The 16554-nt window shown below is 39.8% G+C and overlaps 1 protein-coding gene across 1 annotated transcript in view; it reads right to left on the bottom strand.

Moving 5' to 3' along the window:
• The window catches only part of LOC140377747 (dolichyl-diphosphooligosaccharide--protein glycosyltransferase subunit TUSC3), a 57271-nt gene that overhangs the window by 18869 nt on the left and 21848 nt on the right, over window positions 1-16554 (bottom strand). The window contains exons 2-6 of the mRNA XM_072463297.1: window positions 10682-10851; window positions 5216-5333; window positions 4062-4202; window positions 969-1109; window positions 803-892 (exon numbers count right to left, since the gene is read on the bottom strand). Of these exons, the coding sequence (XP_072319398.1) occupies window positions 803-892; window positions 969-1109; window positions 4062-4202; window positions 5216-5333; window positions 10682-10851 (660 nt within the window). The remainder of the gene's footprint in view (window positions 1-802; window positions 893-968; window positions 1110-4061; window positions 4203-5215; window positions 5334-10681; window positions 10852-16554) is intronic.

Genomic DNA, 16554 nt, shown 5'->3' with positions numbered 1-16554 from the left:
TGCCAAATGTGTTGTGTGTTTGTGTGTTTGTGTGTGTTTGTTCCCTGGTGATTTGTATTGTGCATTTTTGGTAGAAAGCACTCAATAGCCCTTCACTTGTACATGAAGCATGAGCAAAACACATCTGTGCTTGTATGTACACACATCACATGCATCAGTCGACAGAAGAACGTGCTTGAGTGAGCTACATTCTGCCACTTTGTTCGTCTGCATTTTGAGAGAGACTGGTGTAATAGGCCAAAGAAAAGTGCTTGAATGCTATTGAATTGACAATATTATGTATCACATTCTGACTGTTCTGTGATAGGATGTCAGAAGAGAAAATACTAAAACAAATAAGAAAATCATCATTAGGGAATAAAAGAGCAAATATATGGAAACAACAATGTTCATAGATGGCAGTGCTTCTCAAATTATTTCAGGCATTAAGCATATTATCTGATAAAAAAAATCTAATTGCATTTCCATCAGCTTAAATAAATACCTAAATTAACCCATAACAATGAGTTTAATGCCAACAGTGGCATTTATTTCAAGTGGAGTGATTTTTATTAAAACAGGCTTACATAGATTGTGACTAAGTGGTCTGTGCTTGAACCGGCACAAAAACAGAACCTTATTGAGCTTGCAAATGTAAGAGCCTCTCTGACTGCTCCCCCTCAGGGCGGGTTAGTCACCTCAGGCACCACAACATGGCAGGAATATAGCATTTACAGGAGGAAGTACGAGATTAGTTTCGATATAGAATCAATAGTCAATTAATAGCTTCACATTACAGCATACGCATAGAACTAAGACATACCACTTGTCCATTCTGGGGGTTTTTGTGAGCGTAGGGAGGGCCTCGGATATGGTTCCACATCTGACCCGACGTCATGGCGAAAACCACACACTACAACAGGGATGAACAAGAACATTAGCACCGAACGGAGAAGATTAGTGGATTGTCATCTAAAAGCACGCGTTACCAATGCAGCCATGGCCCATCCAGTTTTGTTATAAATGAATTCAAGGTTGTTCCTCCTCAGATAAAGCAACCCTCCGACCAGAGAGACCAGGAGAGCCAGAGCAATGGTGCCAGAATAGTTGGGAGGACGGAAGACACGGATCTACAACACAGAAACAGAGAAGATGCTTAGGGCGCATGGGAAGTTAAGACTTTTTAGTTATTTATTACATTTTGTCCATTATCTTATAAAAAGGGAACTCTCAAGATTATTTCCAGTCTGGGAAGCATCAGGGCCAGTTTGTATTCCAAATATAAAAAATAAAAAATGACCCTAAAATACAATGAAAAATTAATGGAACTTTTATTTAGATTAGACCTTGGATTACACCTACAACAATTCTTTGTGAATTTAAATTCAGCTTTTAAAAAAGAATTGTCAAACCCCATCAAAAGCTCATTTTAATGTCAATATATATACTATTACACTATTCTCATTCACATATTTAACAAAGAAAATATAGGCAGAGTTTCGTTTTTACTTCTTATCTGCAGAGTTTCACAAAGGCTCCAGCCAATTGTTTGGACTCCAGAGGGTTCAGGAACAGTTTCAGTTTTAATTGGAGGTAAATTTTTTCAGCATTCAATACAGACTATTCAATACAGCATGTGAATAGTCTTTTTTTTTCAGATTTAAGACTGTACAGATGACTACTTGACTAAACTTTGTTACTGAGAGCTTCACTGTCTTTTCCGTATCATGCATTAGTCCTTTTCTTCTCAGTGTTCGTGAGGTACAGTCACATCGAATTGGCTAAAAGCAAGCACTTAATATAAGTGCTCCTTTTTGCCTTTTCAGAAAGGCAGCCATTTGTATCCAGATCAATCAACAGGATTCAGCAGATGCTCAGCCTTCCCCTCCTGCTCCTGGACTGACACTTTTAGCAGAGAGGAAACTAGTAAAAATCTATACAATGAATGCAAACACATGGAAACGCTTGTCATTCAATTAATCATCTTATTTTAAACAAACAAATCAAACAAACAAACAGCACTTTACTTAAGGCACAATGGACGATTTTTCGGCGATTTGAGAACGCAGGCGGAAGTGCGCATGTGCACTCCCCCGTGCGGACTGATACAACACACACATGCGTTTGTTTATTAGCGCGACGGATCGTATCGCATCTCTCGTCTCCCGTAGATTTCCATCTCTTATGAGACAGCTTGAACTGTCTATCTCCGTCTTCATTTTGTCCCGTACACTGAGGGAACTATATTATGATAGATCAACGCGCTTAGAAACGTGCTGCTCTCGGGGGACGAGCCACACGCGGCTGCAGGTGAGCGGTAGGTGCGTTTTATGATTGATGGAGGGGTGCAGGGTGGCAAAGGCGTTTAGCGCTCTTGCCTCCCAAGGAGGAGATTGATTCCCGGACCAGACCAACATCACATGATCTCTCTGGGTGGAGTCTGCATGTTCTTCCCATGTTACCGTGGGTTCTCTCCGGCTCCTCCCACCGTCCAAAGACATGCATGTGTTAGGTAGAATTGGCAACTCTAAATTGGCCCTATGGACAGGTGTTGAAAATTAGCATATTCTGCTATAACACTTAAAACATTGCATCTGGTTTGTCCAATGTAAATGCTATGTCCTTAAATAAATAAATAAATAAATAGATACGTGGCAGGACTAATCGGCAGTCCATGCCACGAGGAAATAAGACTCAGATTTCGTCCATTCAACCTTTAACGAAACAATAACAGGATGGTATCTGAAAAGAGTAATTATACATGGGTAATTCTTTAAATGTTAATTACTCCAGAACAGCAGCCATTCTAGTTTATTACATGGTCATGTTACATTGAGATGGCTGTTAATGACCAATTTTGCAGCCTGGTGTTCATATCATCACAAAGAAAATGTATTAATATCCAGTTTCCTTTATCATTCCAATATTCCACTATTATAATAAGTAATGCTGTAGTAAAGTAAAGTAAAAAGTAGCCGAATATTGGCGAAAGTATCATTCATTTGGTATTGTATTCTGTTGAATTCAGTGAAACCTATACACAGTAATGTACTGAGCCCATACAGGCCGCAAAATCGACGGGGGCCTGGGGCCCGTAAGCAGTCAAATCTCCGGTGGGCCCGCGGTTTGAATTAGGAGGGGGCCCGCCGTGCACCTGTATCTAAATTCCTCGAAAAAAAAAAATCAAGATTTAACTAGTAATTTGGCCATATTTGGGGCATATTCATCGCTTAAGTTTCATTTTGACAGACATGCCACTTCGCAGTCTTCTCGCTTCTCACTGGCCGAGCGGTGTCCGTGATCTAATTCCGATGAAAGCGGGCATCTGATTGGCCGCTGCGTTCGGTCGCGTTCGGTTGTACTCGGAAATGCCCGGTCTAATTTTGCCCAAAAGTGATATCTAGGTTGGCGGGCGTCAATCTCTACTCAGTCCATAATTCAGTCTTTTTAAAGTTGTTTGCAACAAAAGCTGTAGTTTTGCACATTAGGGACAATGTCAATGTGGAAGTATCCAAGGGCCCCGCCCCCTTTGGAGTTGTTAGCATCGGGGCAATGTATATATGCAAGTAGTTTATTTTGTAGGCTGTGATTTTATATATTCACAAGATCTCCTTGTGTCAAATGCTGTAAACAGTATTTATTTTGCATCTAAGACACATTATTATATTGAATTAAACAGTATTAAAGATCATGATCTCTGGTTTAAAGGAATTCAGTTTTGTGCTCTTCATATCAAATAAAAGTACTTTCAATTGTTTCACATGCTAATAACGAGGTTTAAAATAACAAATGAATCTTGTTCTTATGACGCCGCGATGCCGCGCGCGCTTGTGGGCCCTTGAAATTGCTGGGGGGCCCCTAACTTTTTTAGGTAGGGGGGCCCCCTGGCATAATTCAATAAATACTTGAGATATTTATAGCTCAAAAACGAGATGATTCATCTCAAGGGAGTATTCCTCCTGAAATGTAAATAAATACATTCTGGGTCCGACTGAGGTCAATGACATGGTCCTCTGCATAATTCTTCTCCTGTGCAACATGTTACATGAAAATTAGATCAATTTGTTATTTTTTTTTTTTACCTGGACATCTGTGCGGTCAGCAATCCACTTTGCCAGCTGCTCTGAGGCAAAGCCTATCCTCTGCAGGTCAAAAGTGTCAGCTCTCTTTGGTTTTCCTTTGGCAGGGAAATGCATGAAGGTCGGAGCACTGTTCATGTTTAACTGCACACAAGAAGAGTCACATGGCCTCAACATTGACAACAAGTAATGGCTTCCTTATTTTGTTACTGTTACTGCATCAAACTACTGAAATCCTAGAGTTACTGTGCAATATTCAGCTCACTTGGATTGTGCAATAACAAGTACAATTGTAAAACTCAGGATAATGTAAATAGGTTGTGAGGGATATTTTCTCGAAAAATCTTTTACAAGTTAAATGTAAATTGTTCATACTGGTGCTTTACTTGATAATCTTTTATTATTTTATCTTATTTTTCAAATTATTCTCAAAGAAAAACAAACTAAAGATTATTAGCAGTAGCTGGAAGAATGCGAACTTCAAACCGGGATGATTATCCCATTTTGTGAAATTTTCCTCATCTATCTTCTGCCCCTTCCTTTCGGATTTCTCTTTCCATGTTTCACATCTATTTAGCGGCACCTCCCAGAGCTACCAGCAATTATCCTCAACAATAAGTCAACTGGTTTACGCTGGTTTCCCCAGATACCTACAGTGGATAATTAGAGAAGAGGGGGAAGCAAAAGACAATAAAAAAGAAACAAGGACAGAGTGGCACACAGCGCATTCTCTCTTACATTGCGAGTGTGTATTTCCAGATAAATATATCAGCTTATATGCAATGGGCCAAGACTACAAACACTGTAGAGCTCAAGCTACAGTAAATCATTCTTCAGTCATCGTCAGTCACAGAAGCGCAAGTTCTCAAAAAATACTGTCATTATTTTAGTTAAAAAGAAATTATATGACACATACTTAATAATTTTAATTTCTTGACCTCGTAGTTTTTACAGTCTAGTTATGCATTAGTTAGTTTATGCATTTTTCCAATGCTGCCATAACAATGCATTTTTGACAAGACGTTTGATATAATATAGTGCAATATTTCTCACAAATTGCCATCCCTGATAGACACATATCATATCAACCCAAGATGAACTGTATATAATAATAAATCTTGAGCAAAAAAGCAGAGCCAAATGCCTGAAAAACTCACCTGTTGGAAAACGTCAGCTCCTTCATCATAATCCACCACGGTGAAGAAGAGTTTATTGGAAAAAGCAGACGAGTAGCGCCATGAGTTTGCCAGCACCTGGTACTCCTCGTTGGCCTGCCTATAGTGACAAGTCAAAAGTATTTATTTACAAGTAAAAAGGATATCATTTCAAAAAAGCAAAAAGCTTTAAATGAAATCTTAGCTGTAAGGAAGTATGTGTGTAAAAAGTTATTCAGTATTTGAACTTCAACTTCTTCTAGACAGTTGACTTGACATTTCTACTTTGAAGTTGGCCAAATCAATGAATAAAAAATGAAATAGATGTGGTTCATTGCCTTGTCCTCTCGGTGAACCACATCACACACCACACTATGCTAAAATCTGATATCTGTTGGACCCCTGCTTTTTTGACCCGTGACAGAGGCGGCTGGCTGCGACTTTATGTCAACAGTCTCTTATACTGCCTTTAATTACAGTGTCATCTGTCAGCTCCAGTTATGAGAATGGCTTTTATATTGCCATCTCTGTAACTGATACAAAATAAAACTCCTTTGAAGTGCCTGCTATTTGGAAGTCAGTGGAGGCAAAGTTGAAGTTGCAGAGATATTACAGTGGCTCTCCAACCGTCGAGGAGAGGATTCACTTTTAATGACCGTGATAAAAAGGTCTTGATCTTGTTGTTCTGGCTACATTTCAGATTCAAAAAGTGCCTTTTAGCTTTTCAGACATCATTACTCAACCCTTACCCAACAGTCAATCGTCTTCACTACATGGTTAATATGTCGGTGTAATCCCTCATTCGTCCAGGCGTGTTCCATAGTAGAAAAAGCTTCAGTTGTAGTCATCTGGACTCAGTTAGAAAAAATAGACGTTTCGACTCTCATCCAAGAGTCATTGTCAATAAAAGAATTTAGGTCGAGAACTCCGATATTTATACTATTCTTGGTAAGCCCATTGGGAGGAGCCTTCCTGAAGAGGAAAGAGTTGTTAACAACTCTTTCCTCTATGTCTATTTTTTCTAACTGAGTCCAGATGACTACAACTGAAGTTTTTTCTACATAGTTAATAGTTAATTTGTACTGATGAGGAATAACTTTGTGTCATATTTAGTTTATGTGGGGCCCAATAAAAATACAAAATATTAACAAACCAAGACAAAACTTCTGCATTTTGACAATAAAAGCAGTCTGTGTGTAGGAGTGCATTTGTGATTGCAAAAAATGTTGAGAAGAAAAATTGTTATGGATGAGGCCCAATATCAGCAGAAACTACTGTAGTTCAACTGTAAGAAACCTCGGAGTCTTATTTGACCAGGAGCTCTCATTTAAAGCACATATAAATCAAGCCTGTAAAACAGCCTATTTCCATTTGCGCAACATAGCCAAAATCAGAAGAATCCTGCCTAAAAGCGATGCTGAAAAACGTATCCATGCATTTGTAACGTTTAGATAGGACTACTGTAACTCCTTGCTCGCAGCGTGTCCTAAAAGCTCCATAAAAAGCCTTCAACTGTTTTTTTATGGAGCTGTGGGTTCAAAATATAAACCCACAGCTTCAGCTGTGGGTTTATATTACGCTGCCCTAGGAGCAACTGTGCTGGGGGAAGTATGGCAGCTTGAGCACTATCCTCTTCTTCTGACTACTTATATCTATCAAACAATATTTAATTCCACTTGCAAACTGTTCACCGCCTTCTTTTTCTTTTTCTCACTCCTGAGGGCCTGTGGACCCAGATGCCCCTCTCCTGGTGAAGTGGTCGCTGCCCCGTATGGACGGTCCCTCATCTGCCTGAAGAGTGGGTCGAGCTCCAGTCTCCCTCGCGTCCGTCTGTGAGAGTCAGATCTCTCCTTCACTCTGGAACTCCTCCAGGTTTCTACTTTTTCCCAAGGAGTTTTTTTGTAGTTTTTCCTGGCCGAGAAGGAGGGTCTGGGACATCGTCCCTCGCCACCACAGCCATTGTTCGATTTGTTTTTCACTGTCGCCCTCAGAGGCAACTGTTGTGATTTTGGGCGTTACAAAAATTAATTGAATTGAAACTATACAAGATAAAATTGCATAGCTTCAAAAAGTGGTGTCATTCAAACACAAAGACGTGACAATTTAAAGAACTTTGAATCACAGGTTTAATATGGCACATTTATGGACTCTATAAACTGGTCCAATTTATGTGGGTTGTCAGTTGGGATCCATGGCAACCTATTTTACAAACTAAACCAACTATAACGATTAAATACCTTTAGGCAATGTTACAGTATATCATCACGTGGACCAAACCTAACATGTAACACTTTTACAAAACGCTGGTACGCATCTCTGATATCATTTCTTTCAAAGGTTGAATGGACGATTTTTTTGGCACAAATTTGAGTCTTATTTCCTCGTGGCGTGGACTGCCGATTAGTCCTGCCACGTATCAATCATAAAACGCACCTACTGCTCACCTGCAGCCGCGTGCGGTTCTTCCCCACGTTTCCACGTGTCTAAGCGCATTGATCCATCATAATATAGTTCCCTCAGTGTACGGGACAAAATGAAGACGGAGAAAGACAGTTCGAGCTGTCTCTGAAAAGACGGAAATCTACTGAAGACGAGACGTGCGATGCGATCCATCGAGCTACTAAACAAACGCACGTGTGTGTTGCATCAGTCCGCACGGGTGAGTGCGCATGCGCACTTCCACTTGAGTTCTCAAATCGCCGAAGTTATAGCCTGTCACGTTTCTTTTTGCTGTTACCTTGGTTTCTTGTTTTCAGCTCGTCAGTTCCTTAGCAACAATCTTGGGAGTAAATTGCAGCAAAACAAACTTGCATCAAAGATATATTCTTTTTTCTTTCACATTTATCCCTAAAGCAGAACATTTTTATTGCCCGCTCCCTGACATTGCCTTTCAAAACAGTAACCAGATTTAAAGCATAATACTTGTGTAAAGTCTTCATGCTGTTTCTTGAGTGTATTTTATATTGTTAAGTGAGGAACAAAAGTGTTTAAAAGACTGATGAGGTATGGTGCACCCCAGTGATTAAGCCCCACTCTTCAGTGTTCTTAGGGCTTACTTTAAGGTCACTATGTTACATTTATCTTCATCCTTCGTTTCTCCAGTGATTGGAAACTCTCACCAAAGATGTTAATGAGAAAAACAGCATGCAACAAACAGCACCTGAATACATTACGTTTAGACTTGGGAGTTAAAATTACATAATGCATAAGGAAGACAAGTGCTTAGACACTTGAAAAGCGAGGGAAGATGTCGAGGGAAGCTGACACATGTGATAAATACAGGATCTAATGAGAAGGCTGATGAGAAGAGTGATTAGATTTACAGGCCGGGTCACGGCACACAAGGTGATTACACAATCTACTGTAGCTGGACTTTAACACCAGGGATATGGATCATCGGCTTTAATGTCACTGGCCAACTCTAGAAACAGTGCAGAATTGTTTATGGGAATTAAAGGTGCACCATGAGAAACTTGGAGGTTGGTGGTTTTATAATACATGATTAGTGACACATATAGTGTGTTCTCTGAATGTTATAAGTAGCGTGCCTAGGGATGTGTACCGGTACGCTCTGGACCACATCTGGACTTGTAAAAACGTTTCGGTTCAGGTCCAAAAAAAAGAAACCCCAGTGATTTGGTACTGGACTCATAAAAAAATCTAGCACTCGCATGCTATATGTAACCCGGGTGAAAAACATGCAGTCTCTTCTCTCTTCTTTTCTCCTCTCTTCTCCGATGAGGGTCGCTGTGTGTTAGTGCGCCAGCCCACGTGACCCGTTGCGTCCGTTGCGTAACATGCGTATCCCGTTGCGTCCATGCGCATGGCACTTTGCGGACAATCAGGGGCTAATATTAGCCGGTAGCACAACACTGTCTGTAGGTGCGGGGCTAGTGCGGAGAGCATGCGACGCTGGTAGGTTTTCAAGTCATCAGCTGGTCTGATTTTGCCGCCAACTTTACATAACCCACTGTTCCATCATTAGGTGTTGATCATCCAGTCCTTGTCGTGTCAGGAGTGAGATCTGAGTCAGAACTAAACGGGGATTCGAGTTTGTCGTCAATGCAAACGTTAGCCAAACATCCATTAATTTGTAATGGGGGATTAGCATTAGCTTTTAACCCATTTTCTCCACTGCTTTTGTACTGTGAACTGATATCTGTCCAGTGTTATTTAACTTTAAGTATTAATGCATTGTTGTGAGGCATTTTCTAAGCATTGTATTGAATGGGGGGGTTATATAAATACAGCATGTACAATAAATGCACTATCATTGTAAAGCACTGTGAACAACTTTTGTGAATGGCCATTCTGTTTAATTGTTCTGTCGCGTTTGTCTACTACTAAATATTTATAATATGGTACCATTTTAAAACACAATTGAACACTCTCCGTCTTCTCTCTCTCTCGGAGTCGTATCTGTTCTTCTGATTCTAGCCCAACAATCTGCTTTAATATACGAATTACATCAACTTAAACCAGTTACATATATCCTTTTCGTTCTAGACCGTCTTAAACCTTCCATAGATCGCGGAATTTGCACTGGAAAAGATGTAAACACTGTCAATGTTTGATGAATTCCCGAGTCTCGCAATTCGTTGCAACTGCTCGCGAGATTTGGATTAAACAGCTGCCTTGACCTTGACAGTGAATAAACCAGACAAGTTGAGTTTATTTTCTGTAATTAAGCCTTGTGTTTGATAGTAGTCCTTGTTCAAGTGTCTTAAACTTAATTTAGCCAAGTTGCATGTGTTATGCTGTTATAATATTATGCAAATATGGCATGGGTTCAGGTCCGGACACATTAGGTCCGGACCTGAACCTAAACCTCTCGATTCGAATTCGGACCTGAACCTGAAATTGGGTCAAGTTATGCTTCCCTAAGTGTGCCTGTATGCAAGTCCTGTAAATCCTTATCTAAAATCAATACTCAAACAAGGAAATGGAGAATCCCAATCCACAGAAAAAAACTGCTGCAGAGCTCTCCGTGGTGCTGAAATCCTGGTACCGCTAAAGAATGGAGTTTGCAGATTCTCATAGGAGGTTCCTTTTGACTACTTAATTGAGGTTGAGCCTGCAAAAATATTTTTTTAAAGTATGCAGGTTTGGTGTAGCTGGCCTTGTCCTTAAGAGTTGTCTCTTCTCTCTCATATTTGATTCAAATATCAGTACAATCAGAAAAGGTTTATTGCCATTGTCAGTGAACAAAATTCACAGGCTAGGAACTTGCTTTGGTGAGTCGGTGCAACATAGAACAATGAACAATAATTAAAAGCAAGATATATCAAAGAAGGCATGCATTAAAAAAAAACTAATAAGATAAACATAGTATGTAGACAAAATATACAGATATAAATTCAACCCACAACATTGTTCAACACAATGTTTTGTGGTGAGAACCTTGATAGGCATCTTTGAAGTTTGTCGTTGCACTTTAGAGTTAGTAGAGACACAAATAATCTACAGTACCTGCACACAGAGCACTGTCTTTGAGGCTGGAGAGCTGTGAACATCACGATGACAGAGTAGTTTCTGGGAGGGGCCTTCACAAAGCGCCGAAATTTGTCCCCATTCATCCGAATGACAGATCGGCGGGATGACCACTCCATCATCTGCTCCACCTTCTCAGACAGCAGGTTCTGGACAAACACAGGGAGACAGGCACAAAGTGACATTAAAAACTTGAAGGTATCAAATATATGCTCAATCTTGAAAAGCCACTCCTCACTATTACTGTGTGTTAGCCTTTGCACAGTAGAGCGTAGTTCAGCCTTGGTGCAATCGGACCTTTTGGCTTAGCAAGAGTCCATTTAATTGTGAGGCAAGTTTATTTGTAGAGCACAATTTGTACACAAGGCAATTTAAAGTGCTTCACACAACAGGAAAATAGTTTAAGACATAAAAGAGAAGAGTGCAGAGAAAATAATTGCAGTCATATGCACAGCTAAACAAAACTGTTTTTAGCTTATAGATTTGAACATAGCCAGAGTAGAGGCCTGTCTCACATCTTCAGGAAGACTGTTCCAGATTTTAGCTCGATAAAACTGAAATATTAACCTGCCATATGAACAGAGATGGTTCATATGGCACAAACATGTCAGAGATATACTTTGGTGCTAGGCCATGGAGAGACTTGTACACAAGCAAAGCTGCTTTAAAGTCTCTTCTCTGAAGAGATGACTATTTCAGTCTTGTCTGAGTTCAGCCGGAAAAAGTTGTTTTGCATCCACACAACCTCTACATGATGCCGTTAGGTCCCAGGCGTGACGCTTGGGACACCCCACATGTCAAGGGGGTGTTCATCACATGTCAAGAGGGTGTCATGTTCCTAACATCGGCTACAAGCTTTGTTTTGTAACTATGTATGATTGCATTGTCCCCGTTTTAAATAAATAAAATAAAATAAAAATAAGGGCATGTGGTCTGAGACACCAAGTTGAGCTGCTGAGACACCAGTTACCAATTTCAACAAAGTATTTCCTGTCTTCCAGATTGGACCTTAACCAGTTTAGGGCAGTGGCAGTGATGCCCACCCAGTCCTCTAGTCTCTGTAAGAGGATCCCATGATCGACAGTGTCAAAAGCAGCACTCAGATCTAACAAAATTAAGACTGAGGCTTTGCCCGTGTCAGTGTTCAGGCAGATGTCATTCGTCACCTTGATAAGAGCAGTCTCAGTGCTGTGATGAGGTCTAAAACCTGACTGAAAAACATCAAATGAGTTGTTTATTAAGAGAAAATCTGTGAGATTTTGGTAAACAACATCTTCAAGCACTTTGCCCCAAAATGGCAAATAGAGATGGGCCGATGTTTGCTCAGTACTGCGGCATCAAGACTCTTCTTTAGGAGAGACTTTATGACCGCAGTTTTCAAAGACATTGGGAATGTTCCAGATTGAAGCGACACGTTAACTATAGTGAGTAGGGCTAACAAACTGTTCAGCACAGACTTTAGAAATCTGGTGGGTAACACAGAACACACTTTTTAAATTTAACACACAACAGTGTGACTGTCATCTGCACAATACACTTCCCCATTGTAAATTGCAGAGTCAGGACTCTTCCCATCTGTAAATTATGGCTAAGGCTTATTGTAATTCAAATCTATTTTTGCATCACATTAGTCAGTGTGAGTTAGGGAGAAAAACTTTTGGAGAAGGAATATATATTTAGCAGCCCATTCATATTCAGCAACAAACTCACAGCAAACAAATTTGCATTTTCAACAGTGATAAAAAAAAAGTATGAGGTTAAGATGTGGCTCTGGCCAAGTAGCTAATTACAGTGTATACTCATAATTACCACAATAAGTTAGATAAAGAAAGCGTGGAAGAACAGCTAATCTGGCACAGAATATCAAACATTAGCCCAGGGGTTCTGCAGACATGGTTCCAAGCAGTGGAACAAATCAAGTGTGATATTAGTCACTAAACCAAGATGCATGTGACAAAAGTAGGCGTAAAAGAGATCAATAAATGAGGATGAATCCACGATTTCACCAAAATCACACCAGATGCAGAACCAAAAGAATAAAACAAAGCCTAGACTAAAACATACCCATATTTTTTTTTTTAAATTCACCATCTACTGTATACAAGTGGGTGATATGGATATCTAAACTGTTATTTAAAAAGAAAACAAAATGCCAAAATATAAATTTATAATGCTATTTGGTAGATTACATTGTTTATTTTCAACTTTTTAAATCATCTCTTTTTCAGAGTTAAAACATTTTTTTTACACTTTTAGTGTGATATTATACATTTTTCTAAATATTTTAAACCCAACTATAAGTAATTGCTAAACCATGTGCTTAAATTTGGAATCAGTGTCATCTTCGTGTGAACACAGACTCTAAATATGGCGAGGCCGATGAAACATTAGGACTGCATTTTGTGACTGGTGCTGTTACAGGCCGTACAAACCCTGAGCGGCCCAGTCGCTCAGTGGCCCAAAGGGAAAACTCCAGTGCACTTCCACTTCTGCATTAATGGGGCGTGTTAAATTAGGAGGCTTACTAAAGCACAACCGAGTACCTGCACATGGACAATCCCACAGGAGCAACACCTCTGACTTTCTGTCTTGTATTTTCTGCTAAGCTGGTTCCAGTGTGCATTCAGCTCAAAGGCAGAGCTGCCAGTCCTAGATGCCAATCACAGACACACTAATGATGTGCTTGGTTCTGCAATCATCCTCAACGGAAATTTAACAAGGGGCAAAAAAATAACAGCTAGATGGAAAAAAGTGTGAAGATTGTAGAACACTAATTTATGATACATCAGGATTTTACTTCGAAGAATAAAATCGTGAGACACCAATTAGACATACTTTACAACTGAGCGGTGAAGGGATTAGTAGATGCTCTTATCCTCTTGGCAACTGAGTGTGACTACTGTATTAGGCAGCAGGTAAATGTCACGCAATAAGACGTTAGTGCCGGCTGAGAAAAAAAAGAGGCATGTCATCATAAGGCACGTTCACGTGATGCAATGTGCATGTGAAAATCTTGTTCTTGAAAATGTGTTCTTGTTGTATGTGATGGTAATATAATACCGTTTAGTCCATAACATCATAACAAAGAACTAAAGTCTCCCTTGTTTGCAACTTTTTTTCATAGTTGTTGATATATTCTAATAAAAAAAAATTAAAAAGGGAATAAATTCTTTGATCGCCACAATGTATATATTTCTTGTGACAAAAATCAGTTGTGGCGTTTAAAAGAAAACAAAAAAGCCCACACTACAAGTTGTTGGCAGCGCACAATTAAATAATATTTTTTTTATTATTCATTTATGGGGAATAAAGTGGGGAGAAAGTGATACAGGCAGTTTAAAGGGAAAAAGAAAGAAAGAAAGAAATGTGATTAAGTATAAGCTGAAACATATAAAGAAAGTGCCTAAGATGGGACTTACTCATGTAATGATTAACATTTCACTAAAAGCCGACGAGAAGAGGCGCTCGGTCAAGCTCTTATTAAAGAGACCCTGGGCTCAAAGCTGCCACACAAATGACCATCAGGCCAATCACTGCACTTTACTTTGAATGAATCAGAAAGGAGGCTTGCATCATATGTATCAAAGCGGCACCGGTCCACTGCATCCATGAGCTCAGCGCTATCAACCAAATGTCACACAGTTAAACATGTGCATGAAATGTCTGGTTATGAACCATTACAGCATCTGCGTCTCTCCATCTGCGCTTCAGAGTGACACAAGGTAGAGGCACAAACCCAAACCATAACCATTAAACCAAAATCGGGTACAGGGCCCTTTAGGCCTATTCAATTCGTAATACTAATCTTGATTTTCTGGCCTTTACGACTTCGGGAACATCCAATGAAAACAAACAGGAAGCACACTCATGCAATGTAGTGCTCGCAAACCACATTTCAGGGGTTAAAAAAAGGGTTGAAAGGCAGGGATGGTAATGGTTCTGTCGATAATCCTGGTCTTTGGTCAAAACCGTCCACTGTCCTGCTGTGGCTAAATGGCTGCCATACACAGCCTGGATTCTCCATTGTGAACAGGGGATTACTGGAAATTGGTTTCATGTAACAGGGAACAAAGCCCCAACTCAAACATGCAATACAACACACATTACACCGACATAGAGCTTTAAAAGTGACAGAACTTTGAAAGAGAATATATTTTTTTACCAAACACTCAAAATAAGTCGTCTACAACTTTACTGTGAGATGATAAAGGGCCAAAGTGACCCATTATTGCACTCTGAGACCAAGTCTTTAGAATCCAAAACAGTTTTCCCTCATCAATAGCTCACCCAAAGTTGTATTTTGAAAATTTCATGTTTGAGTTGGGACTGAACGATTCAGTTCACATCACGTCCAGGAGCGTTAACGTTTGATAGAAAATTGAACATTCAGACCATGTTTGTAGAGGTGTAAACTGCAGAGTTATACACAATAAGACAGAATATTTGGTTATCGAGTTACTTAAATATTCAGTTTTTGCAATTTGCTTATTGTGAGCTTTCAAATTGGAATTTTGATGCAATTACCATTTGCGATGCACCTTTCAGCCTTAGTTTGTCTTAGCTTAGCGGCCGTAGCTTAGTCTGAAAATATATGTTTTGAGGTACCCCGTTCTCCACCCAGAGCCCTGTATTTACTTGCAACTATTCAAAACACGTACGACCGCAGTTCTGCAGTTCTGAAAATGAAGTCACTGGAACCATTTATTTTATCATTAGTCTTTTATTTTGCCAATACTGTTCTAGAGTGGACAAAAAATAATTAGGGGCGCTCCAATTATGATCGGGCCGATCACTGCAAAAGTCCTGTGATTGAGGTTCAGAACCAAATATGTCGTCTATGAGCCATGGGGAGTAACACAGACTTCCCTCGTTTACAGGTTCACACATGCTGGTGATTTACTCATTAAAAAGCAATCATTTCATATGAGCCTTAAATGTAAAAAGAGCCATGGGCCTGTGAAATCTGTGAAAAGCTGCTCATATATCCACTCAGTTTGGCTGCGCCGGACTCACCGCTGCATGACATGAACGGCACAGTTCACTCAACCCGCGCGGTTAATTGATGAGCAGAAGCACATTAGTGGATCCTATAAACTAAAGACTTCATATTATCAAAAACAGTACACTATATTAAAATATATTTCGTGTCATTAGAAAAAAAAATTTTGACACAAATTCAATGTGATCGCCATTGGTAAAAATAATGAATGGTAAAAAAAAAAAATGTCTAGATAATGTAAATTTAAAAAGGCATGCAAACACAATCACTGTCCTTCACATTGACTGTTGCCGTGAGTAACACTATTGTTCCCCATCTCTCATCCAATGAATCCAACTACATTTGAGAGCCTTTAAAGGTCCCATAACATGCAAAATCGACTTTTCAGAGCTTTTAACCTTCTTACAATGCTATTTGTGCTTCATATATGTACCCAGAGTGTTTTTTTTATTGATTCCCGCAGTGTTTAGCTATATTACAGACTCTCTCTTTTCCTCAAATCTCCAAACTGACGGGGGGTGGGGCAAGACCGTGTCATAACCCCAGGCACGCGTCACCATCCCACCTCCCCTTCCCCCCTCTCCACCCGCCTCGCGCCTCCCGCGCTGCTGCAGGCTCGTCTCCCAATACAAGCCCCGGAGTTTTAACACGGCTCAAAGAGGCCCAAAATGTCATTAATGATATCGCACTCTTTACAATTATCACAATGGTGAAGGTTTATGAGGCAATTGATGCAGCAACCGGGAAAATAAGAGCGCGATGGACATAAGACTTATGTCCACAGACACACACAGACATATATATATATATATATATATATACATACACATACATACACACATAGATAGATAGA

This window comes from Eucyclogobius newberryi, unplaced genomic scaffold (assembly GCF_026437365.1).
Source record: "Eucyclogobius newberryi isolate DKJ021-1_F unplaced genomic scaffold, fEucNew1.0.hap1 SCAF_4, whole genome shotgun sequence".
In the NCBI taxonomy this organism is placed as follows: Eukaryota; Metazoa; Chordata; class Actinopteri; order Gobiiformes; family Gobiidae; genus Eucyclogobius; species Eucyclogobius newberryi.
The sequence above is the reverse complement of the archived record's forward strand: the minus strand, read 5'-3'. Positions and strand labels throughout refer to the sequence as shown.